This window comes from Anser cygnoides, chromosome 24 (genome assembly GCF_040182565.1).
Source record: "Anser cygnoides isolate HZ-2024a breed goose chromosome 24, Taihu_goose_T2T_genome, whole genome shotgun sequence".
Classification (NCBI taxonomy): Eukaryota; Metazoa; Chordata; class Aves; order Anseriformes; family Anatidae; genus Anser; species Anser cygnoides.
The window spans coordinates 6,398,075-6,425,525 of NC_089896.1; the positions used below are offsets into that span (position 1 = coordinate 6,398,075).

The window sequence follows — 27,451 nt, forward strand, 5'->3', positions numbered from 1 at the left end:
TAAGGGCGGCATTGTCCGGCCGCCTTCCTGTTTTGCCGGGACGCCGTGACCTCGGCCGCGGGCTGGAGGAGCAGCGGGCGCGCAGCCGCAGCGGGGGCCGCGCGGGATCGGGGGGCTGGGTGCATGGGGAGAGCGGGTGTAGGGCTTCGGGGGGGGGTCCTGAGGTTTGGGGGGGGGGGATCCCAGCGCTGACAGCGTCAAAGGTGAGGCAGGGGCTGCTCAGAGCTCGCGTGCTGTACGGTGCTGCTGCCGTGACTGTGCTTGCACCCTTGTCTGTGCCCATCCCATGCTCGTGTCCCTCCTCACATCCACCCCATCTCCACATCCATCCCATCCCCATACCCTCCTCCATCCCCCCCATTTGTCCATCCTGTCCCCATGTCCTCATCCATCCCATCCCCACGTCCATGCCCATCGTGTCCCCACATCCACCCCATCCCCACATCCATCCCCACCCCATCCCCACATCCATCCCCACCCCATCCCATCCCCATCCCATCCCATCGTCCATCCCCACGTCCATCCCGTCCCCACATCCACCCCACAGCCATTCCCCTGCCCACACCGTGCCCCAACAGCTCAGGGAGGTGCTGGCGTGCAGGATGCGGCCCTGCAGCAGGAGGGGCTGCCCAGGCTCAGCACCCTCACGCAGCACCCAGGGCGTCGCACCTGCTCGGCTGCCCCCTGCCCCCTTCACACCCCACCGTGTTTGCTTTATTATTTGCATTTTCTCTTTTTTTTTTTTCCTTTTTTGTTTTTAATTTGCATTCAGTTTTGCTCTGAGCCCCCCCCAGCGTGGAGTGGGGCGGCACCTGGTGGTGGCAGCCTGCCCTGCACAGCCACCCGGATAAAAACGCGCATACACCAGATGCGCACATTGATTTGGGTGTGCGTGTGCACACACACGCATATGTGTGTACAGACCTGTGGCTATCGGTATCGCAGCGTGCGTTTACACGAGTGGGTACAAACACGCACAGCCCCCCCCCCGCGCCGGCCCAGCCCCTGCGTGCCTGCGGCCCGGAGCTGCCTGCTCTGAACTTGTCTGAAAGAGCCAAAATCGCCTCCCAAAATAGGCCAGGAACGGCCTCGCTCCCCGGAGCACGGCTCCAACTATTTTTGGAATTAGCAGCGGTACTCCAGAAGTCCCACCTTTGGCTGACGTTTAGAAAAATACCAAAGGCCAGTTAGTGCTTCTGAGGGGAATCGGAGAATTTACTCTGCTTTAAAATCTTTTCATAAAAAAAAAAATCCTTCAAATATATGGAAGGCGCGTGGCTTTCACAAACCATTCTGAGCTACTTCCCATTAAGGTCAATTAAAACAATAATTACACGGACGTCATTTTAGAAGCAGAGGAAGCCTTTGTGCTGGTCATCTCTACTTTCTTGGCTGTGCCTCAGAAGGGGAACAGAGCACGGTGTTTCCCGTAAATTAGTACAAAAAAGGTAAAGAATGAACTTTATGGAAGCCAAGGGAGGTGTCCCACAGCAATGTGTCTTACGGCCGAGACATCCCGGCAGCTGATCTCGCTGCAGCTCTCCTCCTGTGCAGCCCTGCCTGGGGCTGATCCTGCACCCCAGAACAACGCCAGGGGTGGGGGTGCAGGACAGGGCCCCGTGGTTTGGGGGGGCCAGCACCCACTGCTGGGGAAGAGCAAGGCAGGGCAGCACGCGAGCTCAGCCAGCGCCCCACAGACAGCCCGGCCAGGAGAACAGCGCGCGGGGTATTTTATTCCAGAGCTGTACAAACAGGCTGTAAACCGCTCCCCAGCTTGGCTTCCACAGGCAGAAAGAAACCGAGAGACGTTGGCAACGAGGGACCCGCCCGCCGCCCGTGAGCTGCACGAGGTGGCCCCGGGTTCCCGCCCGATTTTGGGTCTGGCAGGGGAAGATCCAGGCGTTCCCTGGAGGCATGGCACAGGCTCACTCCTGGTTTGGCCGTCGCACCCTGTGGCACAGCCCCGGGGCAGCAGAACCGCGCTGCGGCGCGGAGACACCCGCTGCCACCGAGCGGGGACCGGGAGCTGGGAGGCACCAGGAGGGCTCGGGGGGGTGGTCCCAGGGCAGGGGAGGCAGTCGGGGGGGCGCAGCGAGGGGCTGGGATGGCCGCTGCCGCCCGAAATGTGGGCCTGGGGGTGTCACAACATGCGGGTGACCACCATGGTGAGGAAGTCCTCGTAGCTGAGGCGCACGTTGCCCGCCAGCGCCGTGTCCTTCTCGCGGAAGGCCTCGGTGGTGCTCTGGAGCTGCATGCAGATGTGGATGAAGCGGTCGAGCTGGATGCTGGGGTCGGGCGACCTCGGGGCGTAGCGGGACAGCAGCAGCTGGCTGAACTGGGGGCTCAGGTTGTAGCCCATCTGGGAGAAGGCTGGGAGCGAGAAGCACGCGGGTTAAACCCCTCTGAGAAGGGCGACGGTGCCCTCCCTGCCTCGCGCACACCCGTCCCCACCGCCCCGCAGTGATCCCAGGGCACTTCAGAGCACGGCCGGGCTCTTGGGAGGGAGGAACCAAATCAAGGCCCAGATTCCAGAGATATTTCTCTTCCATTAGCCACACACACCCAAGGGCTCCTCCCAGAACACAGGGCTTAGCCGCAGCCGTTCAGGAGAACAACAGGAGAAGGGGTTTTCCTAAGGCCTGGAATTCATAACACGGCCGGGCTGCAGCTCCTCCTGCCCTCCCCGTGGGCAGGGCAGCTCCTCAAGTCCTCGCTCCGCAGAGCAGCCCCGTGCAGGAGACACCTGGAGCTCGGGGACACCCAGCCCCATGGCAGAGACAGGGCTGGGCCGGGCTGGAAACCAGCAGCAGGCAGAGCAATAATCCCCGGAGCACATTCGGTGCCCCTGCCCCTCGCCCACCTTGCTGCAGCTCGCTGAAGCTGATGGAGCCCGAGCGGTCCCGGTCGAACTGCTGGAAGAGGTTCCTCCACTGCTGGATGAAGCGCAGCAAGGCCGCGAAGCCGTACACGTCGATGCGCCCGGAGCGGCTCCTGTCAAACGTGTCTGGGGAGGAAAAAGGCGCGGGGGAGGGCGGTTAGAGCGGAGCGAGGCCGTGCTGCCGGGGCTCCCGGTTCTCCTGCCGGCCCCGAGCGGCCCCGGGAGCCCGGTGCTCACTCACTGATCATCAGCAGGCAGGTCTCGTCGTCGAACGCCGTCCAGTTGGAGTTGAGCAGCGCCTGCTTCAGCTCCCGCACCGAGATGTGGCCGCTGCCGTCCGCGTCCACGGCCTGGAACCAGGCGAAGGCCTCGGGCTCCACGCCCGGCGGGGCGCAGCCTGCGGGGAGGCGCCGTCAGTGGGCACCGGGCCCGGTCCGGTTCACCCGGGGGGGGTCCCCGCGGCCGAACTCACCTGGGGGGGCTGCCCCGCCGGGGGGCTGCCCGTACGGCTGCCCGTAGGGGGCTCCGGGCCCGCCGCCGTAGGGGCCGCCAGTGTACGGCCCGGCCTGTCCTGCACCGGGGCAGCCCTGGGGGGGGGGAAAACGGCGCGGTCGGGTGCGGCACCGGGACCCCCCCGGTCCCCGCTGGGACCCCCCAAGCCTCGACCCCCCCCCGGGGCTCCCCTGGTCTTCCCGGGACCCCCTTGGTCCTCTCCGGGACCCCCAGGCCCCTGCCCCGGGACCCCCTGGGACCCCCCGGGATCCCCCAAATCCCCCCCGGGACCGCTCCGGGACCCCCAGGCCCCGACCCCGGGACCCCCCCGGTCCTCTCTGGGACCGCTCTGGGACCCCCAGGCCCCGGGACCCCCCAGGTCCTCCCCGGGACCCCCGAATCCCCCCCGGGATCGTTCCGGGACCCCCAGGCCCCGGCCCCGGGACCCCCCGGTCCTCTCCGGGATCCCCCCGGTCCCGCCGGGACCCCCCCGGTGCTCTCCGGGACCCCCGAATCCCCCCCGGTCCCCTCTGGGACCCCCCGGCCCCAGCCCAGGGACCCCCGGTCCCAGCCCCACCTGTCCCGGAAACGCCGCCATGATGCCGCCACCGCCGCCACCGCCGCCGCTGACACCGCCCCGGTTCCGCCTCCTGACGTCACGAGCGCCCCGCCCTCCCATTGGTTGCACCGCGCGGATGAGCCCCGCGAGGTCCCGCCCCCGCTCTGGGTGTGGACGGGGTGGGCGGGGCCTCCTCGGGCTTAAAGCGGCGATGGGTGGCGGGAGCAGTAGGGCCCACAGAGGAGAGAGACCCCTGGGGTCTGCCGGGCCGGGGTCCCACGGGGCCCTCCCAGGGCCTGCAGCAGCCCAGGGTCCCCCTCCCAGTTCCCCCACATCAGGCCCAGGATCACCACCACCACCACCACCATCACCATCATCATCATCACCACTACCATCCCCATCGTCACCACCACCCCCATCGTCGTCACCACCATCATCACTGACATCATTGACATCCCCATCACCACCACCATCCCCAATCATCACCACCACCATCATCATCATCATTGACATCCCCATCACCACCACCATCCCCAATCATCACCACCACCATCATCATCACCACCACCATCATCATCATCATTGACATCCCCATCACCACCACCACCACCATCGTCACCACCATCATCATCATCACCATCAACATCATCACCATCATCACCACCACCATCGCCATCGCCATCATCACTCCCTCACCCCCATCATCAGCACCACCATCATCATCATTGCTACCACTCCCATCATCACCACCACCACCATCATCATCACCATCATTGACGTCATCATCACCACTACCATCCCCATCGTCACCACCACCCCCGCATCGTCATCACCACCATCATCATCACTACCCCCAGCACCACCAGCACCACGCCCCCACCATTTCCATCATCATCACCACCCCCATCGTCATCACCACCATCATCGTCACTACCCCCAGCACCCCCAGCACCACCCCCCCCACCATCTCCATCATCATCACCACCACCATCGTCATCACCACCATCACTGTCATCATCATCACCATCACCATCCCCATCGTAACCACACCCCCATCACCACCACCACCCCCATCACCATCACTACCACCGTAATCAGCACCACCACCACCAGCAGCCCCCTCATCAGGGTGGGAGCAGGGCTCTGGCCTCCGCCCCAGGCACGGGGACAGGGACACCAATGGGGACGAGGATGAGGACAGGGATGGGGACAGGGATGGGGACAGGGACGGGGACACAGCCGACACACCACGAGAGGAGCCAGGCGCGGGGCAGCACACGGCTGTATTTCATCCGGGCAGGATCCACCCGCCCCACAGCCACCCCCAGCGGAGCTGGGCGGCACCCGCCCCCCATGCCCCCCGCGCCCCCCGGGACCGGCGCAGCCCCCTGGAAAACGGGGGCAAGAATAAAACCAGCAGCGGGCAGCGCCCGGGGCCGGCTCAGCCGAAGGGGCCCTTGGCGTTCTTGGGCTGGAAGAGCGGCTGCTCCACGGGCAGGGCGCCCAGGCACTCGGCCGGGCTGCAGTGCCCGGTTTTGCCCGGTGGCCCCGTGGCGCCCGGCGGGCCGGGGATACCGGGGATGCCCTGCTGGCCCACGGGGCCCGGCGGGCCCATCTTCCCGTAGCCTGGTGGTCCCTGGGGACCTGCAAGGGGAAAGAGCGGTGGAGGAAGGCGGTGCAGGGCAGGCGGTGCCAGCAGCCGGGTGGGAGGAGGCAGGGGGCTCACCTGGGGGTCCCGGCGGGCCGCTGTCCCCCATCATCCCCACGCCTTTCTCCCCTTTCTCTCCTTTGGCGCCTGGCTCCCCTAGGGGAGAGGTGCAGAGGGTGAGACCCCGGCACGGAGACACCCCAGTGCTTGGGGACACCCCGGTACCTGGGGACACCCCGGTGCTTGGGGACATCCCAGTGCTTGGGGACATCCCAGTGCTCGGGGACACCCCGGTGCTCGGGGACACTGGGGACACCGTGGGCAGCACCTACCCCGCATGCCCGGCACTCCCTGCCGCCCCTCTCTGCCGATCTGCCCCGGCATCCCCGGGGAGCCGGGGGGTCCCGGCCGGCCGGGCAGCCCGTCCTTGCCCGGAGGACCCGGTCTGCCCGGGGCCGCCACCATCTCCACCGGGAAGTGCATCCGAGAGGTGTAGTACGCCATGCGCTCTGCGGGGACACGCAGCTCAGCGGGGACCGGGGCAGAGGGGGGGGGGCCTGGGGGGCCACCATCCCTCTCCCCCCCACGCCGCCCCGTTACCGTCAAACATCTTGGTCATCTCCTGCTGGATGAACCTCTTGATCTCGTCGTAATTCACCACGTCCCCCTGGGGGGACACGGGAGAGGCTGTGGCCACCGAGCCCCGGCTCTGCCCCACGGGGTCGGGGCTCCTGCCCCCCCACTTACCATCATCCCCGGGGGGCCTGGCAGCCCGGGGCTGCCCGCAGGTCCCGGAGAGCCGGGGGGGCCCCTCTCACCCGCGGGGCCCCGCAGCCCCACGGGGCCCATGGAGCCGCTCTTCCCCGGCCCCCCGGGGGTGCCGGCTCTGCCCTTCTCCCCTGGGTACCCTCGCTCGCCGGGGGATCCAGCTTCGCCCTGTGGGGACGGGGACAGGGGGTGCTCACCGGGGGCACCCTCAGCCCCACGGAGGGGTTCGGGGGCCCCAGGGTGGTGGCAGCGGCACAGCCAGGCTCTGCCCTCACCTTCTGGCCGGCGGGTCCCACGGTGCCGGGCTTTCCTGGGGGGCCCTGGGGGGACAGAGAGGAGCGGGGTGGCTGGGCTGTCCCGGGGGTCCCCTGGGACGTGTGGCCCCACTCCTACCTCTTTACCGCTGGGTCCATCTGGCCCCGGCTCCCCCTGTGGAATGGAAGCGGGGAGGTGTGAGATGGGCTCGACACGGTTCCTCCCGTCCCCCCCCCGCCCCGTACCAGGCACCCCCCCGCTGCGCTCACCGGTGGGCCGGGGTGTCCCGGAGGTCCCGGCTGTCCTGGCATCCCCGGCAGACCTCGGTCCCCCGCCGAGCCACGCTCGCCCTTCAGCCCCTGCGGGATGGAGCTGGATGTAGGGGGCAGCACGGGATGGGGACGGCCACCACCGGGGTGGGGACAGCCACCCGTCCCCCGGTCCCATCCCCATCCTCGTCCTGTGCCCCCCAGCCCCCTGGGTGTCTGCGGGGGCACTAAGGGGCACCCCGCGGGTACTCACCACTCCGGCGAGGCCAGCGGGGCCCGGCTGCCCTGGGCTGCCAGGGGGTCCCTGGGGGCAGAGAGAGGGGTTTCAGCTGGGGGCGATGCCCCCCGCCCTGGGGACGTGGCCCCGCAGCGCTCCCTGCACCGTCCCAGCGCACCCGGGGGGATCGGAGCCACTTACGATGAGCCCTGGGGGTCCCTGCCGGCCTTGGGGTCCCATGGGGCCGGGGTCGCCCTGCGGAAGGCAGCGGGATGAATGGGGTCGGGGGCGCGGGACCCATCCAATGCAGGGCTCCCACACCCCCCCCCCAGGTTGCTCACCTCGGCCCCGGGCCGTCCCGTGCTCCCCGGGGGGCCGGGTTTGCCGCAGTCACCCTGGAAGGACAAAGGGACGCCGCGGGCAGCGCAGCACCGGGACACCCTCGCTCAGGGCCGAGGTCCCCGGGGCTGTCCCCACGGCGGGGTGACCGCTGCTGCGGGGACACGGGGGTCCCCCTGTGCCATCACCCACCTTGGGTCCTGGGAGCCCCGGGTGCCCCGGCTTGCCCTTGAAGCCCTGGGGGGGGAGGAGAGCGGGATTGGGGTCGGGGTCCGGGGTGTGCAGAGCCAGCGGGGGGTCCGGCACGGCTCACGGGACACCCACCGGGCACCGGGAGGGGGACAGGGAAAGGCAGCACTCACCGGGGGACCCATCATCCCTGGTGGCCCGGGGGGACCGGGGTCACCCTAGGGAGAAAAAGACACTGGGGGTGTCCGGGGGGGTGCAGGGGGTGGCTGCTCACCCCCAGGACCCGTCAGAGCCCAGCACCTCACCCGCAGCCCCGGCTTGCCGTCCTTGCCGTCCAGTCCCTCCAAACCAGCGGGGCCCTGCGGGGACAAGGAGGGGGCTCGGAGGGGGACGCGGCCCCGAGCAGCTCGGGGGGATCCCCGGGGACCAGCACGGGGACAGGAGCGTTGCAATGCCCCCAGGGTGGGAACGGGGAGCCCTTACCTGGATGCCCGGGGGGCCGGGGGGGCCGGGGGGTCCTGGCATGCCCGTGGGCCCACGCATGCCCTCGCTGCCCTGCGGGAGCCACAGGAGGGTCGGGGGGGGCCCGAGCTGACCCCAGCCAGCGGTGCCACCGCTGTCCCCGTCCCCATGCACTCACCTTCTCGGCCGCAGGTCCCGGGGGCCCGGCCGGGCCGACCTTCCCCGGGAAGCCGGGGGGGCCCTGAGGAGAGGATCTGTGGTCACGGTGGGTGGACGGGATCCCACCCTCGTGCTCCCCCCCGTCCCCAAACCCCTTTCATCGGGGTTAACTCAGGGCTGCTCTCCGCACCCCATCCCACAGCACACCCCCCGTCCCCCTCCCCACCTCTCCCCCCGACCCCCTGGGGACACAAACGTCCCCAGCATCATCTCCCGGGGTCACCCCGTGGTGCCGGAGCCCTGTGCTCCCCCCAGCCCCATAGGATGGACTTACAGGCGGCCCCGGGAAGCCGGGCTGGCCCTGGAAACCCTGCGGAGAGAGAGGAGCTGAGCAGGTCCTGCCCACGGCCGGGGGTCCCGGGCACCCCGGGGGGAGCCGGAGACGAGGCCGGGGGTCGGGGATGTAGGGACGGGGTTGTAGGGACGGAGCTGCAGGGACGGGGTCCCTCGGGGACGCTCACCTGGTCGCCCTTCTCACCAGAGCTGCCCGGGAGCCCCCGCTCGCCCCTCGGTCCCTGCGGGAGAGATGGGGACGTGAGCCCCTGGGGGTCCCCAGGGCCAAAACTGGGGGTCCCCAGGGCCAAAACTGGGGGTCCCCAGAGCCAGCGCTGTGGCCCCCGCTCCCTCCCCGCATCCCCGCACCTACCGCTGGCCCCACGGCACCGGGGAGGCCGTCCAAGCCGGGGGGGCCCTGGAAAAAAAGAGGGGAAGGCTCAGACGGGGGCGGCTGCAGGGACCCCAGCCCCGTGCCCACAGCAAGGGGGGCACCCAGAGGAGCCCCGGCCCCTCTGCCCCGTACCAACGGGCACAGCCCGGCCCCCACTCACCGGTTCCCCCTTCTCCCCGGGGGGGCCCACGTAGCCTCGCTCACCCTTGATGCCCTGGGGAGGGAAGGAGATGGAGGCCCCACATAGGGCAGGATATGGGGTATGGATAGGACATGGGGCATGGAGGGACCCGGGGGGACAGAAGGGAGGACATGGGGCACGGGCATGATGTGGGGTGCAGCTGGGACGTGGGGTGAGGCTGGGATGTGGGGTACAAATGGGACAGGGGGTACAGATGGGGCATGAATGGGGTGCAGGGAAGGATGGGGGAAGGCTGGGGCAGAAATGGGGCACAGGGGATGGATGGGGCACGGACAAGCCCTGCAGGGCCGTGGTGTCCCCGACCCTGGCAGTGTGAGGGGGGGACACGGGGACACAGGAGGTGGCAGGGGGCTGGCAGGCGCTGCCAGGCTCCCCTCAGTACTCACAGGAAGGCCGGGGGGGCCCGTGGCACCGGGGTAGCCGGGCTGCCCTGGAGGTCCCTGTGCGGGGAAGATGGTGCTGAGCCACCTGTGACCCCCCAGGTGGGCACCCAGAGCCCGCAGGGTGTACCCTGTCCTCCCCACCCCCCCCCCACCACCACCCCAGGGTGCTCGCACTCACCGGCTCCCCTTTGGCTCCGGCCAGCCCGGCTGGGCCGCGTTCCCCCTGGAGACCCTTGGAGGAGAGAGGAGAGGAGCTGGGGGGGGGGGCTCCCATGGCCCCTGCCCGGTGCTGTACCCACAGGGAGCGTGGGCTGAGAGCCCCCCGGGGGCTGCAACCTGCCCCCAGTCCTGCCCTGGCACCGCCGCACACACCTGGGGCACCCACCTGCAGCCTGTGTCCCCCACCCTGTGCCGGGACCCCCGGGCAGCCCCGGGGGCTGCAGAGAGCCCAGCTGGGGGGGCTGCACACGGGTGCCCCCCTGCCAGCACCCGCTGCTGCCCAGGGCACCTTCAGACCACGGCGGGGGCACCCGCTGCCCCCCGTCCTCCCGGGGCACACAAGACACGGGTGACACAGGTGACATAGGTGACACGGGTGACAGCCAGGAGCCCCCAGGCTCGGTGGCACAGACCACTGGGGGGGTTAGTGGGGGTTACGTGGTGCGGAGGTGGTGGAGGCTGGACAGGACAGGCTGACACCGCAGAGCGACGACCACAGAGACCCCCGGAGACCCCCAAGAGACCCCCACGGACGGAGCTGTTACGGTGACATTAGAGGGCGAGGGGACAGGAGCAGGACGCAGCAGGACAGGATCCGCCCGGAGCCACCGACACGGGACAGCCGCTGGCCCCGCCGCCACGGGGAGGAAGGATGAGGATGAGGATGGAGATGGAGATGCAGATGGAGATGGTGGTGGATGGAGGCTGCTCCTGGGGGAGTCAGGCACCGGCGGGGTGAGGGGGAGCCCCTGTGCCCCCGGGAGGGCAGGGGGCAGCAGATGGGTGCCTGGGGGGCACCCAGCCCGCCCGTGGGAGCTGTGCCGTGCCGTGGGTGCACTGGGACACCCAGCACACCCAGCCCGGTGCCGCGGCCACCCTGGCACCACCGGGTGCCGTGCCGGTGAGGGACCTGGCGCGGGTGGCCAAGTCGCCGAGCTCAGGGTGTCCCTTCCTGAGCCTGAGCCCACCGGGAGCCCCCCGATGGAGATGGAAAGCAGGGATGGAGATGTGGTGAAAGGAAGGGGGGGCGGGCAGAGCTGGGGGAGGCTGCTCCCGGGGTCGCTGCCCGGTGCCGCGGGGCTGGGGGGGGGACGGGGCAGAGCCAAACCAAGCGGCAGCGACAGACGGCACAGAGCGGAGCCGTGCTGGTCCTTACGGGCAGTCCGGGTACGCCCTGCGTTCCAGGGAAGCCTGGGGGGCCCTGAGGGGAGAAACAGGGACGTCACAGCCTCGAAGCGCCCCCCCAGGACCAGGGCCAAGCCCTTGGGGTGCCACAGAGCACCCGCTGGGGGCCACCTCGGCCCCAGCCGAGCGGGGATCCTGCTCCATGTTGGGCTGGCAGCGCCCTCGCCTCCACCTCCGGCCCCATGGGGGGGCGGCTGCGACGCTCCTCCACCTGCCGTGGCCCTCTGCCCATCACCGCGGTCTCATGGCGGGGCGCTGGGCCCCCCTCGGTGATTCACAGCAGAGGCTCTGAGCCCCACCCGGCGCTGTGACACGGTGCTGGCACAGCCCAGCACCCCCCCGACCCGAACAGGGGTACTTACGATGGGCCCCGGTGGCCCTGGGGGTCCCCGCAGTCCCGGTGGGCCCTGGGGAGGGACAGGAGCCGTCAGATGTGGCCACGGAGGGGGCACGGCCCAGCTCCGAGGGGCACCCACAGCCTCCAGGAAGGACCTGGGGGGGGGGGGGGCAGCACGGGGGGGCACCCACCTGCTCGCCTCTCTCACCGGGGATGCCCGGGGCACCGGGGAGCCCGGGGTCGCCCGCGCAGTCCGAATCGGGGCTGTCGCCCTGCGGGGAGCGGCACGGCGTCAGCACCGGGGCTGGATGTGCCCCGCCGCCCGCGGCATGGCCCCGCCAAGCCCCGCCAAGCACCCCAAAGGGATTCGGTGCCGTGCCCCCAGCGGCACGCGTCACTCACCCGAGCCTCCTCAGCTCTCGGGAACTGGGCAAAGCACTGGAAGAAAACCCAAAGTCACCCGGGGGGGGCCGCCCTGCGCGAAGAAGAGCCCCAGGGGCGCAGCGCCGCACCCTGCGGGTGCTCAGGACGAGGCTGTCCCCCCCCTTATCCCCCTGGGACACTCCATCCTGGATGGGACGGAGGCACAAGCGAGCCCTGAGCGTGCCCATGGCGTGCCCATGGTGTGCCCCGAGCGTGCCCAGCCCTGCGCTCGCCTGCTGCTGTGCGCCACCGCTGCAGAAGCCGATGCCCTCGGGAGCGTCCTTGCTTTTTGCCCCCGGGGACCACCACTTCCAGGGGGCTTTCAGGTGCCCGGAGGCGGGCGAATACTCACGCGAGCACAGCCCTCGCTGCCGGGGGCGCCCGGCATGCCCCGGTCCCCCTTCTCCCCCTTGACACCGCCGGGCGCTTCCAAGGCCGCCTGCAGCTGGGCGCAGTCCCCGCAGAGGTTCTGGGAGGAGGAGGGGGGTCAGCGGCACCCCGGGGGGCTCGGGGACCCCCAAGTGGGGGGTGGGCATCACCCAGAGACCCCCGGGCACTCACCTTCAGCACCTCGATGTTCCTCTCGGCCATGACAGCCAACGGCCCCTGCAAGGGATGCGGGAGGGGATGGGAGGGGACGGGAGGGGACAGGGGGATGCCCCCCGCTCTCCAGAGGGTGTAGGGTGGGGGGGGGGGCCACGGGGCACAGCCCCCACCTACCAGGTCTCCAGCCGGCCCGGGCAGCCCCGGCAAGCCGTTGTGTCCTGGGACCCCCTAGAGCCAAGGAGAGAGCTTGGGCACCCGACCCCTTCGCTAAGAGCGGGGCAGGATCCGACCCCTCCCGCATGCTGCTGCTCCTCCACGTCTCATCGCTCACCTGGCGGCCGGGGGCACCGGGAGGGCCGGGGGGGCCGGGGGCTCCGGGGGGACCCTGCAGCACCCCAAAAGAGAAGCGGAGACGGGCGGTGAGGTGGTGCCGAGGCCGGCGGCTGCGGCGCGCGCGGGGACAGCACCCACCTGGGGACCCGGCTGCGGCTGCCAGGACATCCCGGTCCAGAGCCCGGGGGCTCCCTGGGGAGAAAGGGAGGATGCTGGGGGGGGGGGGGGGGGGCACAAAGCCACAGGGATGGGGCTGGCACCCGCGGGCACTCACTGGCATCCCGGCGTGGCTGGGGTCCTGGCGCGGGCTGGGGGGGCAGGCGCATTCCCCGGGGTCCCCCTGCAGGAAAAAGGAGGTGAGGGAAAAGGACGGGGGGGCGTGGGGGGGGGGCAGCCCTGTTTCTACCCCAGCACCCGCTCACCTTCTCGCCCTGGGCGCCCTTCTCTCCCTGCGAGGAGGAAAGGCACAGACGGACATTAGCAAGGGGTCCCCAGCCCCCTCCGTGCCCCCGTCCCCCCCCCAGTCCCGTACCTACCGGCAGCCCGCTGGAGCCGGGCACCCCAGGGAGCCCCCGCTGCCCCTCGGGGCCCTGCGAGGAAGAGGAGCGTGAGGAAGCTCGGCCCTGGGCTCAGCCCCCAGCCAGCATCAAGGGGCTGGGGGAGGATGGCAGTGTCCCCCCCCCGGGGCAGGACCTACCGGTGGCCCGGTGACGCTGGGTCCTGGTGGCCCGGGGGGGCCCACGGCACCTTTAGGACCCGGAGATCCCTGCGGGGAAAGGAGAGCAGGAGCCGGGGGGGCAAAGGGGGGCTGGGGGGCACCACCAATGTGCTCTGGCAGAGCACGGGGACATGAGGCAGGGTGGGGGGATGTGGCACCGCGCTGTGCCCCAGCACCACGGTGTGCCCGGGATGGATGTGGCCCTGGGAAAGGATTGCTGATGGGGTCGGACAGGCCCCCCCCTGCGAGGGGAGGGCTCGGCGGGGCGCTCCCTTACCTTGGCTCCTTTCTCTGCTGCCATTCCTGGGGGGCCCTGGGCTCCGGGGGGTCCCTGGGGGCGGGAGGTGGCATTAAGTCTCCCCGGCCAGTCCGCCCAGCGAGCAGCGGTGACAGCCCTGTCCCCAGGGCCACTCTGCAGCCATGGCGTGGCCAGGACCACGCTGTCACCGTCTGCCCGGGGGGGTCGCAAGGGGGAGAGGCAGGAATCGGGGGGCTGGGGGCTGCTGCGGCCCACAGAGCGGGGAGCACAGAGGGACACTTACGGGGGTCCCAGGTGGTCCGGTGCTGCCGGGCTCTCCCTGGGGAAAAAGAGAGAGTGAGAGCGGGCAGAGCCTCATGGCATGGCACGGCACGGCACGGCACGGCACAGCACCGCATGGCATGGCACAGCACCACATGGCACGGCACAGCACCACATGGCACGGCATGGCACCACACGGCACAGCACCACATGGCACGGCACGGCACCGCACACCCACCTGCGGTCCCGGCTGGCCGATCCCCTGTGGTCCCGGCTCTCCCTGCAGAGAGCGGGGGCAGTGAGCGGCACCGCGCGCCCCCAGCGCCCACCCCCAGCGCCCCACTCACCTGCAGCCCCTTGGGCCCGGCGGGACCTCGGATCCCCGGCAGCCCCGGCTTGCCCTGCAACACAGCTCGGTCACCGCGGGGGCACGGGGCTGGGGGGGTGCCTGTGGATCCATGGGATGGGGGCACTCACGGGTCTGCCAGGCTGGCCGGTGCCCGGGGCGCCGGGGTCCCCTTTGGCCCCGGGTTTTCCCGGGATGCCCACCACGTCTGAGAGCTGCCCCTGCAGCGCGGGGCACGGCTCGCAGGAGTCTCCCTGTGAAGAAAGGAGCAGAGCAGGGGACGTGGGGACGGTGAGAGGTTGGGGGGGGGTGGAGGAGAGGGTGACGGGGTCCTCCCCACCTCTGTGGGGTCCTCACCTTCTCGCCTTTGGGGCCGGCCGGCCCCCTGATGCCCTGGCTCACCCGCCAGCCCCGGAAGGCCATCCATGCCTGGTGCCCCCGGGTCCCCAGGGCTGCCCGCGGCCCCCTAAGCAAAGAGAGGGCACAGGGCAGGGGGGTGTCAGCATCCTCCCTGCCCCACAGCCCCCTCCGCATCCCCAGTTTGCCACCGGGACCCCCGCTCCGTCCCCTCCCTCTCACCTTCTGCCCTTTCTGTCCAGTGTCGCCAGGCTTGCCCTGGGGAAACGAAGCGATCAGGCCACGACGTCCCCGGGGCACCCCAAACGGGCACCCCATGGGCACGGGGGGGCACTCACCGCTCTGCCGGGGGGCCCGTCCCTGCCCCGCTGCCCCGGTGCTCCGGGCACGGCCAGCACCGTCGCTGCCCCTTCCAGCGCCTGCGGAGCCGGGGGGCACTGCCCGCAGGGCTCGCCCTGGGAGGGGGGACAGCCCGGTCAGAGCCTGGCTGGGGACACCCAGGGGCAGCGCGGGGACCCGTCGCAGTGCTCACCTTCTCTCCTTTCAGTCCCCGCACGCCTGGGTCGCCTTTATCCCCCGGGAGCCCCTGCAAGGGCAGAGATGAGCCCAGCACCCCTTGGGCTCCCAGCACCCACCGTGAGCCCCCCCAACCTCCGCGCTGCCCCCCACTCACCGGTCTGCCCGCGGGACCCTCCTGGCCGCCGGCTCCCTGAAAGAAAGCAGGGTCAGGATCTGGCCCCGGGGGCTGCCCTCAGCCCCTGGGGGGGCGCACACGTCCCACGGGGGATCGCCCACGTCCCACGGGGGGTCACCCACCTTCTCGCCCTTGATGCCAGCCAGCCCGGGGAGGATGGCTTCACCCTGCTGAATGGTCACAGCTCCAGCACCCGTGCAGCCCGCGGGCATGGGAACAGGGGCCCAGTGGGGCTCTGGGGGGGCTCAGCCCCGTGCACTCACCAGCAGCGGCGCCGGCTCGCCCTCGTGGCCCTTGGGGGGCTCCCGCAGCAGCGCGGCGAGGACGCGGGTGTCGCAGGACAGGCAGGAGTCCCCCTGCGAGGGGCGCGGAGACGGCACGGTCAGGGGGCTCAGGGTCACCCGCTGAGCTCGGGGGGCTGTCCCCACACCGGGTGGGACAGCAGGACAGAGGGACAGCGGGACGGACACTCACCTTCTCCCCTTTCATGCCTTGGATGCCAGGGTCTCCCTGGGGAGGAAGCAGAGGAGCTGGGCTGGGCTGGACGCTGCTCAGCATCACCCTGCCCCAGCGAGCTCAGCCCTGCGTCACCTACCCTGTCTCCTTTGGGTCCTGCGGGGCCGGGCCTGTCCTGCAGGCAGGGAAACGAGGAGGAAGCTTTAGGGATGCAGAGAAGAGGCACCCCCCTGCCCTCCCACAAGCCCCCAGCTCCAGACTCACCGAGACCCCGTCCTTCCCAGGCGGCCCAGGCTCCCCCCTGGGTCCCGGCTGGCCGGGGAGCCCGGTGGCGCTGAGCATCCCCGCGGGGACGGTGGGGCACGGCTCACATGGCTCGCCCTGCCGAGCGGGGATGGTGAGGCACAGCTCCAGGGTGGGACCTCGGGGGGGTCCCCAGGGTGCCCTGAGCAGCCCCCAGCCCAGGGGGTGGGCACAACCCCCCCCTCCGGGCCACCCTGCACCCACCTTGTCTCCTTTTGGCCCCAGGCCGCCGGGTGGCCCCTGCGGGAGGAAGGCAGGGGCTGGGGCTGGGGGGTGGGCTCACTGCAGCTCTGCCCATCCTGCACCCGCTACCCCCGAGCCCCCGGGTCCAGCGGGGTCGGTCCCAGCCTCCGGCGGGGCTGCCCAAAGCCCTTCCCCGCCGGGCTGGGATCCCAGCACCGCTCCGGCCAGGCAGCCCCGGCCCCGAGCCAAGAAACCCGTCTCTGACCCCGGCTTTGGCTCCGAACGCGGCGCTCGGTACTCACGGGCGTCCCAGGCGGTCCGCCGGGTCCAGGAGCTCCCGAGCTGCCCTGCAGCCAGAAACAGAGAGCCTGAGCCTGGCGAGGTGGAAGCCACGGCCCCAAGGCCCCCCAGCACCCCAGCCCCCTCCCCATCTGCTCCTCTCCGGCTCCAAAAATCAGGGAGCGGAGCCAGCGCCTCCTCCATGCCCCCCAGCACCAGCTCCTCTGGGGGACCCCAGCGCTGGCCGAGCCCCCACCGAGGGCTCTCAGCATCCCCCGCCCGCCCAGCCACCCATCCCCAGGTGATGGCTTCCTGCTCCCCACGCTGAGCCCCCAGCTCCCCGGGGGGGTCTCGCCTGGCCACGGCACCACAATTTGGGTGGGGAGGGTCCGGGTGAGGAGCCCCTCGAGCAGGAGGGGGCAGTGGCAGCAGCCAGAACCCCTTCCATACGCCCCCCTGCTCACCTTTTCTCCCTTTGGACCTGGGGGGCCGCCGGGGTCGCCCTGAAAAGGACAGGGGATGGCATCAGCTCTGCTGTGACCCCTCTTCAGCCCCACGGGGCATCTCGCTGCCCCCCTCCCGTGGCGATGCCCCACGGCACGGCCCCTTACCGGCTTCCCTGGAAAGCCGATCCCTGGCGAGCCCGGCTTGCCCGGCGGCCCCGGCTCGCCAGCCAGCCCCTCGGGTCCCACGAGGCCGGGGTCGCCCTGAAAGGCAAGGAGCCGTGTCCGCGCCGGTGCTGCTCCTGGGTGCTCCGGGCCCCCCCGGCCCCCCACCTACCTTCTGGCCCTTGGGGCCCACCACGCAGATCTCTCCGGGCCGGCCCTGGTGGGAAGGGAGCGGGGTGAGCGCCATGCGTGGCACAGAGCAGGATGGTGCTGGATCCTGCTGCCCCACAGCTGAGTACCCGCCTGGCACTACTCACATCACGGCCCGGGCGGCCCGGCTTGCCCTGGAGTCCCCCGTCGCCCTTCTCACCCTTCTGGCCCTGGGGGACAGACGGGAGTCACCGGCGCCACCTCCCCTGTGCAGAGGCTCGTCCCCTCCGAGCCCCTGGGGTCCCTGTCCCCACTTATTTAACGTCACTTCTGTGTGTCCCCACACCGCTATCCCATGTCCCCAGTACCACCGCCCCACGTCCCCAAACCCCCTCCCCCAGCAAAGCCCTTGGGGACCCCGCTGGGCTCTGCAGGTCCCCAAACCCGACGCTGCATGGCGCGGCACCGCGAGGACCCAGCTCGTGCCCAGACGTCCCCACTGCCACGTCCCCAACGCTGTCCTCACCTTCTGCCCGTCGGCACCCGCCACCCCTGGCAGCCCCTGCGTGGCGGGACAGAGAGGGGGCAGCGTCAGCGGGACCCCAGGGTGCCGGGCACCTTGCAGAGATCTCTGCAAGGTGCCCAGCCCCGGCACCCCCGCACAGGATGCATGCACAAATATTTTTACAGCCTGCAGAGTAAACTTGGCTGCAGCGAGCAGGGAGCCTCAGACCCATCACTTACCACCTCGCCCCGCTGCCCCTTCTCGCCCTGCGGCCCCTCAGCGCACTGAGGAGAGAAGGGAAAGGTGGTGAGGGGGTGCTGGAGCTGGAGGGGTGCCGGAGCTGGGGGGGATGTTGAGGGTGAGGGTCTCACCTGCACGGGGCCACCAGGGTCTGTGCGCACGCAGTCAGCACCCTGCGGGAGGAAAGGAGATGGCTCAGGGGGGGGACGTGGCTCAGGAGCCTTTATGCAGGGCAGTGGGGTCCCCATGGCCCAGAGCACCCCTGGGCAGGGGGGGCCCTGCTGGGGACACTCACACGGTCACCCTTCTCCCCCTTGCTGCCGTAGGATCCGGGCAGGCCGCGCTTGCCTTTCCCTCCCTGCAAGAGAACGAGGGCGGCGAGGTGACACCGCTGTCCCTGTGCCCAGGTGTGCCCCTGGCACCGGGCACAGCTGAGGGTCCCCACAGCCATGTCCCGGCTGCAGCCGGCTGGGGGTCCTGGGGCTGGGGGGGACACAAACCTACCTTGGGTCCTGGGGGACCGAGCGTGACCTAGGGAGAGAGCACGGGGGTGGCACACAGCGCCCGGCACCTGGTGGGCGCACCGACCTCCCCGCAGCCCCCTTCCTCCCATCGCCCTGTCCCCAAGTGCCACCCCCGACAGGCGGGCCCTTGAGCATCCTGTCCCCTCTGCACCCCCCTGCCTCCAGCCAGAGGTCGCCGCAGGAATGGGGCCACATCTGGAAGGGATCAGAGCTTCCCCGCAGCCAGATGCTGCTGGGGCTGGGAAGCGCAGCAGCGATGGGAGACCCACGGGTGCCACCCCCGGGCCAGTACCCGAGCACGGACCCAGCACCCCATCCGGCCCCGGGGCGGGCAGGGGCTGGTGCCCCCGCTCCCGGTGCTGCCCAGGGCACTCACGTTGGCCGGAGCTGTCCGCGGCGAGCAGGGGGGGCACTGAAAGAGACGGACACGGTGCTTGCACCCGCTCCCCGCATGAGCCCACGGCCGCTGCCCGCGCACCCTCAACCCGCGGGGCTCCCCCACTTCACCCAGGACAAAGGGAAACCCAAGGAAAGGGTTTTCCAGCCTCCCCGGGGAGGCGAGGAGAGGGCCTGGCCTGGCACGGGCTCTCCCTGCGGCTTTGTGGCTTGACCACAGCTCTGCCGAGCCAACGCGGCTGCTCCAGCGCGCTCCCGGCAGGGCTGGGGGCACCCCAGGGCTCCCCTCCTGCCTCCATCCAGCCTCACCTCCTCGCTGCGTGTCCCCGGAGGGCCCTTGTAGCCCTGTGGGGAAGGAACACAGAGCAGAGGGTGAGAAGAGCCAGGCAGGCTCCAGCTGCCCCCTCCGACCCCCAGCCCGTGCCATGGGACCCGTCTGCCCCCTGGGGATGCCCGGTGGGAGCCCACCGCGGGAGCAGGGGCAGCACAGGGCAGCGCGGGCGCAGGGCACGGGGTGTGCTGGAGACGTTTCCCAGCTCTGCAGCCGCTCGGAGGGAACAAAGAGGCCCTGAGCTGCGGTTGGGATCGCTCCAGCAGCGGCAGAAAGCAAGTGGGGCCTGAATTCCTGCTCGGGGGAGCAGACGAGCCGCTTCCTGACGGCATCGCTGCGGCGCTGGCAGCCGCAGAAAGCGCCCGAGGGCGGCGGAGGCAGGAGGAAGAGGAGCAGGGGCCGAGCTGGGAGCGGGGCAGCGGGGCTGGGACCCCCTCGCCCACCTCCCCTCACCTTCTCCCCGTGATCTCCCTTCAGGCCACTCCTTTCCGAGGCCCTCGCTGGCTCCTGCAGAGAGAGCAGAGCACCCCAGGGTGACGTCTCCAAGCGCACCCCTAGGTTACCCCACTCAGGGCACCCATGGGTGCCACCTCCCCGCCCCACGTCCCTCGGGGTGCGGGCTGAGCTCCATGCAGGCAGCCAGCAGCCTCCCCCCCTCGCTCCCAGCAGCGTCGCAGCAGTGGAAAAAGTGAGGCCGGGCTTTTCCAGGGGAGGAACTCAGCGTGGCTTCGTGCCGCGCCGCCCCACAGCCTCACCGAGCCCAGCGGCTCCTCCAGGCAGAAGCAGCGCGTGTACACCCGGCCCTGGGGCTGCTGCGGCGACAGCTCGATCAGGTTGCTGCTCTGCATCAGCTCCGCCTGCCGCCGCGTCTTGGGAGCTTCGGGCTGGCACTGCCGGGAGAGAAAGAAGGGGTCGGGGGGGCCCGAGCCCCAGTCCTGCTTGGGCACCCAGCACCCTTCAAGAGGAAGCATCCTGCACCATGCCTGGGGGTGCAGGGCATCGAGTTTCCCTGCTCTGCTCCCCCCACATCCCCAGCAAGTGACCCTGAGGGGACAGCTGACCTCGCTGTGCCTCAGTTTCCCCTCTGGGGGCGATGCCAAGGGCCGGGAGAGCTGCTGCCCCCGGGCGATGCAGGGCGCAGGGCACTCACCCCGCTGGCCGAGATCTCGCAGCACCCCTCCTGCCGGGCCAGCTCGGCGTCGCAGTAGATGTGAGCTTGCTGGAGGTCGAACTGCAGCGGGAAGGGGCAGCAGGATGAGGACCAGACCCTGCACCGGACCCCGCGCCCGCAGCCCCACGGGGACTCACCCGGATCGGGGTCCCGCGTGCGGCATCCAAGCCCAGGAAGGCGTTGCCCTCTGTGGCCAGCGCCCGCCGCGGCGCCAGGGGCTTGGAGGAGATGGAGCCGCAGTCGAGGTGCAGGGAGACGGCGCGGCTCTGCACGGCCACCACCACCTTGTGCCAGCGCCCGTCGAACAGCGACGAGACGGCCTTCCCCGCAAAGACGGTGCTGACAAACGTGGTCCCCGGAGCCCTGGCCTGAAACTCCAGGCTCTTCTCGGGGCCGTGCACGGACAGGGAGAGCTGGGCAGAGAGGGGACACCGTGCTCGGGGATGGTGATGCTTGGAGGTCCCCTCGCCACCGCACCCCGCGTCCCCAGGGTCGTACCTGGGGGTAGCCCTGGCGGTCGGTGACCTGGAAGAGGTACCAGTGCTCCCCGGTGCTGTTCTTCTTCAGCAGCAGGGTGAGGACGAGGGTGAATTCGGGGGGCAGCCCGCGGGGGAACACCTGCCTGCGGGGACAGGCGTCAGGGGGCACGGGGGCGGCCGGACCCACACCGAGCTCTGATGTTTGCACCGAGCCCGGGGGCAGCGTCAACCCGAGCCCCCAGGGCACCGCCAGCACCACGACCCCAGCAGCCCCGTGGGACTGCTCCCACGGGTGGCATCACGGAGTGAGGCCCCCTGACCCTGCCTGTGCCGTGGGGACGGCTCCAGCCCCAGCCCCAGGCCGGGGAGCACAGCCCCGGGGCGGTGCGGGCTGGCCCGGGAGCTGTTTGTGTCTCCGGCGGGATGCACGTGGGCTCTGGCTGCGAGAGGCGCCAGCGCTTGTGCAACAGGAGCTGAACACGAGACAAACGGCAGGGATGCTCCCCCCACCCGGCGAGGCACAGGAGCTTGCCCCGTCCTCCCCAGGGTGCAGCCCAGCACCCTGCGGCAGAGGGGACGGAGCAGCATCACGCCCATGCAGACCAGCCTGCCCCAGGGGCCTCTGCCCCCAGCCCTGCCCCATGGCGCATCCTCTCCGCTGTGCTCCCCAGGCATCCCCAAAATGCCTGGCTATCCCCCCCCCCCCCCCCAGGGGGGCTGCAGCACCCAGCAGTATTTATTGCTGCAGCAGCTGATTTTGGCCCCACGCAGCCAGGAGCAAGCCCCCGAGCCCGAGGGCTGTGCAGGATGGATGCTCGGTGGAGGCGAGGGGCACGAGGCAGCACCCAGCTGCCGCAGGCACCCCGGCCCCGCACGCTGGCAGGGTAGTGGCACTGCCTGCCCCCCCCCCCCCCCCCCAGCCAGGCCTGTGCCCGCAGCTCGCTCCGCCGCTGGAAATATTTGCTCCGGGCTCCGCTCTGCTCCCAGCCTCGGCTCCACCAGCGATTTTCCAAGCCACTGCTCTGGAGAGGGACCAAGGTGGCTGCGTGGGGTGGGCTGTTCCCTCTGCGGGGCACGGGGCTGTCCTTGCTGGGCATGGAGGAGTGGGACCAGGGCAGAGGGGCACCCATGGGTGCCTGCACAGGGCTCGCACCCTGGCTGCTGGGGCTTTCCCCATGCTGAGCGCTCCCAAGAACTGGCTCTGGGCTGCCACAAGCACCCAGCCAAGAGCAACACCAGCCCGGAGCATCGGCCATCTAAAAGCCATCTAAGGACTTGGCTGCCCAGGTCAGGAGCCAGGGCTGGGTCTCCTTCTCCCTGTGGTGCCCCCTCACACTAAGCCCCCCCCGGGTCCCCCCTACCGGCACGGCCGCATGCCAGCCCTGGGGCAGCGCGGGGCCAGGCGGGCCGGGGGAGGCGGGCGTGCAAATCAGGCGTGCAAACCGCAGCCGCTTCCTGCAGGAGCAGCTTCCTGCGCTGCTCCCCGGGACGTGGACGCTCTCCCACCCGCCACGCTGGCAGGGATGCTGCCAGCCCCGCGGGTTGGCACGGGGGGAGCAGAGCCTGGGGCACGGGTGGACAGGATGCGATGGAGACAGCGGAGCCGCGGGCTGGGCTCCCCCAGCAGCCAGCCACGGCCCCAGCACAGCCGGCAGCCCCTGCTCGGCGCTGCGCAGCCTTGTGAGCTCGTCTAGACCCCGGCCAGCTCCTGCCAAGTTCAGGAGAGCAAACACAGAGCATCCACAGCGTGGCTGTTGCGTAAGGGTTGGCCGCAGCTCACCGAGCTGCTTCAGCCCGTGATTTACTTTCGAGGAGAAAGGTGGCTCGGGCAGCCCAGCGCCTCGTCCCCAGCACCTCTGCGGTCCCCCGGGTGCCACAGCCCCACTGCATTTGCTGCCCACCCTCAACAACGCAGCACAGGGCTGCAGCAGCCAGGTCCCACACGTGGCGTGGCCGGGGTGAGCTGGGGGGCAGGGGGTGGGAGCACCGCAGGACGTGGGGAGACCCCGCAAGCCGCCCGCACTCACCGCGTGGGCTGCACCAGCGGCACTGCGCCCAGCCGCAGCACCGCCGGGCCCCGCAGGCCGCGCACTTTCTTGATGGAGGAGATCTTCAGCAGGTCGAACCGCTTGATCAGGTTAAAACCTGCGGGCAGGGACCGGGGAGGAGGTGGTGAGAGGTGGCCATGGCACAGGTGTCGAGGCTGACCCTCCCCAGGCAGGGCGCAGAGCCCATCCCGCAGTCGGGCCCCGTTTCCTTACCCGTTATGTTCTCATACTTGTCCCCGACCAGGTCCTCGTCCCAGAGCTGCGGGCACAGCTCCCCTGCAAGGCAAACCGCCGGGTCACCACAGTGTCCCTAGGGACACAGGGAGGCTGTGCTCTGGGCCGGGTCCGCGGTGAGGTTCTCACGCCGGCCCCCGGCGCGCCGGTGCCGCTGGCAGGCGCAGGGCAGCGCGGATCCAGCAGACGCCGCTCCCACGGCAGCTCCAGCGCCTCGCAAACCACCCGCCAGGAGCGGAGCTGTATGTTTTAACCAGATGAACCCTGAGCTCAGACCTGGCCCCGGCCGCTTCCCACAGCGAGCTCCCCAGGTGAAATGCTTTTCCCAGTCGCGGCGCGTTTCGCCTCAAAACAGCCCCGCGCCTGGGATCGGCATCAGGACATCAGCCAGGCACCACGGCCACCCACGGCGGGCAGACGGTGCCCAGAGCTGCCCATGGCCGTCCCATCCCATCCCATCCCATCCTGCTGGTGTCCTCGGAGCTGGTGGCACGTGGGGACAGGCCAGGGGACAGAGAGGTGATGGTGAGGTGCCGAGCAGCGCTGAGCATGGCCCACAGGGAACGGGGACGGCAGGAAATGTTGTGTCAGCCCCGACCACGGGGAAGCCAGCGCTGCTCAGCACTGATCTATTGCTGCTCCAGCAGCATGAATCCACCTCCGCTGGATGCTACCAGATGTTGGGAGGCGTGAGACAGGGGAGGAAACAAGGGGGTATTGAAAGAGGAATTCGTTGCGTCTCGGTGCGCGCACCGGCCCCGGAGCAGCCCTTGGCCGTTCACCGCCCCCGCTCCGAGGGCAGCTCCGGCCCCGCGCTGCCGGGCTGGCCCCGGCTGCCCCGCTCACCTCCGCCTCCACCCGGGACCCGGCGCCCCCACGGCGCCTCTCCCCCAGGCTGAGCACTCGCTCGTGCTGCTGAGGCCGGCCCCGCAGCACGTTTGGTGCCGGAGGCAGAGCTCCCTCGCGCTGAGATCATCGCGTTTGGGGCAGGGGACAGCCGGCGAAACACGCCTCAGCCCGCGTGCTGTCTGCTTTGAAGCTGTCCCAGCCCTGGCGCTGCCTCCCCTCACCGGGGGGGCCTCATTTCCCAGCACAGGTCCCTTGCACAGACCCAGCTGGGCACCCCCGCGCTGCACCAGGACCTCGGCAGAGTGGCACGGGGCCGCCCACGCCGGCGTGGCTGTGCCACGGGGGGCTGTGCAGGAGAGGCATGCACTGCTCCCTGCTCTGACATGCGGCCCCCTCCTGCTCGGTGGAGTGGGGCCTCGGCCGTGAGCTCACAGCTCTGGCATGGAAACCACCGGAAAGGCCGGTCCCAGGCGCTCTGGCCGGGCCGATGAGGCTCGGCCACCCCGGGCACCCCGGCTGTGCCGAAGGGACCGCAGCCACCCGCACGGCCCGGGCCCTGCCGGGACAAGGCCCCGCTCCGCCCCCGCAAAGACTGATGCAACCGCGGCCTCGCTGCCAGCAGCTCCTCCCCGCCATCCGCCTCGAACTCGCCCCGAGCCGCCCCACGCTGCGACCCACGCACAGCCGGGGACGGCTCAGCCGGGACCCTCGACGGCTTCGCTGTCACCCACCCGTCCCCACCGCCTGGGGACAGCCCCGAGCCCTCCGCTCTTGCCGTGCACCGTGGCCAAACCTCTCCTCACCTTGCAGCCGGAGGCCAAACTGCCCCCGACAGCTCCGTGCATCCTCGCCACTGCCCTGAGCAGCCTTCGCTGCTCCCGCAGGCGCTGCCGGCCGGAGCCGCCGTCCCGGCCAGCTGGCAGCGAGCGCCCCGCGGTCGGAGCGCGGCCAAGCCCGCTGCTTCCATCAGCTCGGCCCGGCCCGCGGGGTGTTCCCGGTGCTGCGGGCGGGAACGGGGTGTCCCCGGGCTGGTTCCTCACGGCGGGGCTGGCGCTGCTCTCCCTGGCCCCGCGCCCGCCCGGGATGCCGAGCGAAGCCCCAGAGCCTGCGCAGCCGGCGCGCACGCAGGGAGCGGTGCACGCAGCCTGCCCTCCTGCCCAGCGAGCAGTGCCGGCACGTGGGGACCCGGCATGGTCACGGTGGTCCCAGGCCACCTCTGCCCCCCGATTCCTTGCCCTCCCATCCCTTCCCTCACCTCCCCAGGGACAGGCAAGGAGGGATGGGATCGTTCCCATGCAGACCCCAGAGGGTGCAGACCCCACACCCTCTGTCTCGGTGCCCCTCACCTTCTGCCTGTGGCGGCTCCTTCCCCTGGCAGGCGCTGATGAGCCCCCAAAGCACAAGGGCCCAGAGCCCCCTCATGGTGCTCGGGGCAGCGGCTCGGGGCCAACACGGCTGCCTGGAAGGGAGAGATGGGGCACAGTCAGACAGGAATGCGGGGGGCACTGGCTGAGCCCCAAGCCATCCCATGCTGGGACGCTGCCAGCAAAGCCACCAGCGCGGAGGAGGCTCTGAACCACTCGGCCACGGCTCAGGCAGCCTTTTGGGACTTTACAAACCCCAAGGCCCCAGCATTCAGGGGTGCAACCCAACCTGTCAACCCCGGCATCCAGATTTACACCGAAACTGCGGAAACGCAGGGGCCGAGGCACCCCAGAGCCCCGGGTGCCTCCTGCTCCGGACCCCCGGGCAGGTCCCACTCCCTCCCGTTTCACTCCCAGCCCCCTGGGGTGCCCCAAAACCCCGCAGGTCACCCCGACCTGGCCTCCCTCCTGCCTGCTTCCTGCCACGAGGCAAGGCAGGGCTGCAGGCAGCCGGCGCCGGGACAGACCGGAGACGCTCGGCTCCGCTCCCCGCTGCGCCCTCGGCCCTGGGCTCGGCGGTGCGGGACCCCCGGCACCCCGGCTTTGTGCCCCTGCACCCCGGCTTTGTGCCCCTGCACCCCGGCTTTATTCCCTGGCTTTATTCCCTTGCACCCCGACTTTATTCCCCCGCACCCCAGCTTTGTGCCCTGGCTTTACTCCCCTGCGCCCCGGCTTTATGTCCCGGCTCTACGCCCCCGCTTTGCTCCCCCCGTGCCCCCCGACCCCTCGGGGCTCCCTCCGGGGAAGTTCCGCGCCCGGTGCCCGGCGGAGCGGGACGCCCCCCCCCCGCCCCCCGGCCGCCCGCAGCCCCCCGGGGCTCACCTGCGGGGCTCGGGGCGGGCGGCGGCGGGGGCGGCTCCGCGGCTCCCTCCGGCCCGGGGCGCTGGGAGCCGTGCCGAGCCGTGCCGTGCCGAGCCGTGCCGTGCCGTGCCGAGCCGCCCTCGCCGCCTTCCCCGCCTCCTGCCGGGGGGGTCCGAGCCGCCCCCCAGCCGCTGCCCGCCCTCCGCTTCCCCTGCCCGGGGCGGGGGGACCCGAGCCGCCGCCCGCCTTCGCCTCCCCGCCCTCCTCCTCCTCTTCCTCCTTCTCCTTCCCCCGTCGGGGCGCCTGGAACCGCCGCCCCCAAATCCGGGGGGGGGGTCGGCACCGGCAGCGCCCTCCCGGCCACCCCTCCTCATCCCCGGGGGCTCGGCCCGGCCCCTGGCCCCCATCCCTGGGGAGCATCTCTGCGTCCGCACGGGGACACCGGGGCACGGGGGGACACCGGGGCATTTTGGGGACACCAGGGCACAGGGTGACACTGGGGCATAGGGGGACACCGGGGCACGGGGGGACACCAGGGTACAGGGGGACACCAGGTCATAGGGGGGACACTGGGGGGCACCAGGGCACAGGGGGACTCCAGTGCTGGCCCTGGTGGCAGCAGGTGCTGGCCAGAACAGCCAGCGGTGGGGGACAAAGGGTGTCCTCCCGGGATGCTCCTCCACTCGTGGGACATCCCGGGCTCATGCCAGGCCCCAGGGGACGCAGCAGCAGGGGGGCAGCCGGACCCCACAGTGCTGGCAGAGCGTCCCCACTGCCTGGGGGCTGGGGACAGCCCAGCCAGGATGAGGACCCTGGGGTCAGCGCTCAGCTGAGCCCTGGGATCGCGTTCCTGAGGCTGCCCGGGCTCCCTCTCGTCTCCAGCGGTAGATCTGATGGCTTTCCACTGCAGCCCCCCAGGCAGGGAATGGGCATGAAACGGGCAGGGAATGGGCAGGGAGAGGGCAGGGAGCGGGCCCAGCCAAGGCAGCCGCTGACCCACAAGGGTTGGGGTTTGGGGGCTGCAGAGCAGCCGTGGCTGTCCTCTGTGTCCCCTCGCCCCCGGCACGGCACGGCACCGACGTGCCCCTGCTCAGCCGCTCTCCTCCCAAATGATGATGAATCTATTTACGCTGAAGCTTTACAAATGTGTGTTAGGGACGCATGCATCTCAATAAACGTGCTCTAATTAACAACTGATATTTATTCAGCCCACAGTAAATAAGCTGTCTGGGGCAAACCAAGCGA

The 27,451-nt window shown here is 70.6% G+C and overlaps 3 protein-coding genes across 3 annotated transcripts in view; 1 reads left to right on the forward strand and 2 right to left on the reverse strand.

Moving 5' to 3' along the window:
• TINAGL1 (tubulointerstitial nephritis antigen like 1) overlaps window positions 1–27,451 on the forward strand; it is a 181,908-nt gene that overhangs the window by 8,909 nt on the left and 145,548 nt on the right. The gene's annotated exons all lie outside the window — the stretch shown is intronic.
• Window positions 1,714–4,475, reverse strand: PEF1 (penta-EF-hand domain containing 1). The gene is made up of 5 exons (XM_048049611.2): window positions 3,948–4,475; window positions 3,351–3,465; window positions 3,120–3,275; window positions 2,861–3,004; window positions 1,714–2,370 (listed from the first exon to the last, which is right to left on the reverse strand). Exons 1-5 carry the CDS (start codon window positions 4,458–4,460, stop codon window positions 2,141–2,143), a joined length of 1,158 nt encoding a protein of 385 aa, XP_047905568.2. The 5' UTR covers window positions 4,461–4,475; the 3' UTR covers window positions 1,714–2,140.
• On the reverse strand, window positions 5,195–26,403 carry COL16A1 (collagen type XVI alpha 1 chain). Its single transcript, XM_066982620.1, is given in 73 exon segments — window positions 5,195–5,573; window positions 5,656–5,733; window positions 5,910–6,086; window positions 6,178–6,244; window positions 6,325–6,513; window positions 6,621–6,665; window positions 6,739–6,774; window positions 6,870–6,959; window positions 7,123–7,173; window positions 7,288–7,341; window positions 7,428–7,481; window positions 7,618–7,662; window positions 7,788–7,832; window positions 7,920–7,973; window positions 8,098–8,169; window positions 8,255–8,317; window positions 8,570–8,605; window positions 8,757–8,810; window positions 8,942–8,986; window positions 9,123–9,176; window positions 9,551–9,604; window positions 9,726–9,779; window positions 10,923–10,967; window positions 11,314–11,358; window positions 11,480–11,560; window positions 11,691–11,726; window positions 12,064–12,180; window positions 12,273–12,317; window positions 12,432–12,485; window positions 12,589–12,642; window positions 12,729–12,782; window positions 12,865–12,930; window positions 13,013–13,039; window positions 13,127–13,180; window positions 13,288–13,356; window positions 13,586–13,639; window positions 13,851–13,886; window positions 14,067–14,108; window positions 14,176–14,229; window positions 14,306–14,428; window positions 14,532–14,567; window positions 14,569–14,640; window positions 14,754–14,789; window positions 14,870–14,986; window positions 15,064–15,117; window positions 15,205–15,240; window positions 15,348–15,392; window positions 15,489–15,581; window positions 15,700–15,735; window positions 15,821–15,856; window positions 15,946–16,062; window positions 16,189–16,224; window positions 16,470–16,514; window positions 16,911–16,949; window positions 17,058–17,153; window positions 17,227–17,271; window positions 17,372–17,434; window positions 17,731–17,766; window positions 17,949–17,993; window positions 18,081–18,122; window positions 18,245–18,307; window positions 18,454–18,480; window positions 18,850–18,885; window positions 19,179–19,214; window positions 19,654–19,707; window positions 19,956–20,090; window positions 20,351–20,431; window positions 20,509–20,784; window positions 20,870–20,993; window positions 22,878–22,995; window positions 23,112–23,174; window positions 25,328–25,440; window positions 26,228–26,403. Coding segments are annotated over 72 exon segments (4,890 nt in total). The 5' UTR covers window positions 25,404–25,440; window positions 26,228–26,403; the 3' UTR covers window positions 5,195–5,370.

Coding starts and splice junctions, on each gene's coding strand:
- PEF1 (XM_048049611.2), bottom strand. CDS start 4,460: ATGGTGGTGGTGATGGGGATGTCAATGATGATGATGATGGTGGTGGTG. Junction 3,276..3,350: donor CGGCGGGGCAGCCCCCCCAG/GTGAGTTCGGCC, acceptor GCCTCCCCGCAG/GCTGCGCCCCGCCGGGCGTG. Junction 2,371..2,860: donor CTTCAGCGAGCTGCAGCAAG/GTGGGCGAGGGG, acceptor TCTCGCTCCCAG/CCTTCTCCCAGATGGGCTAC.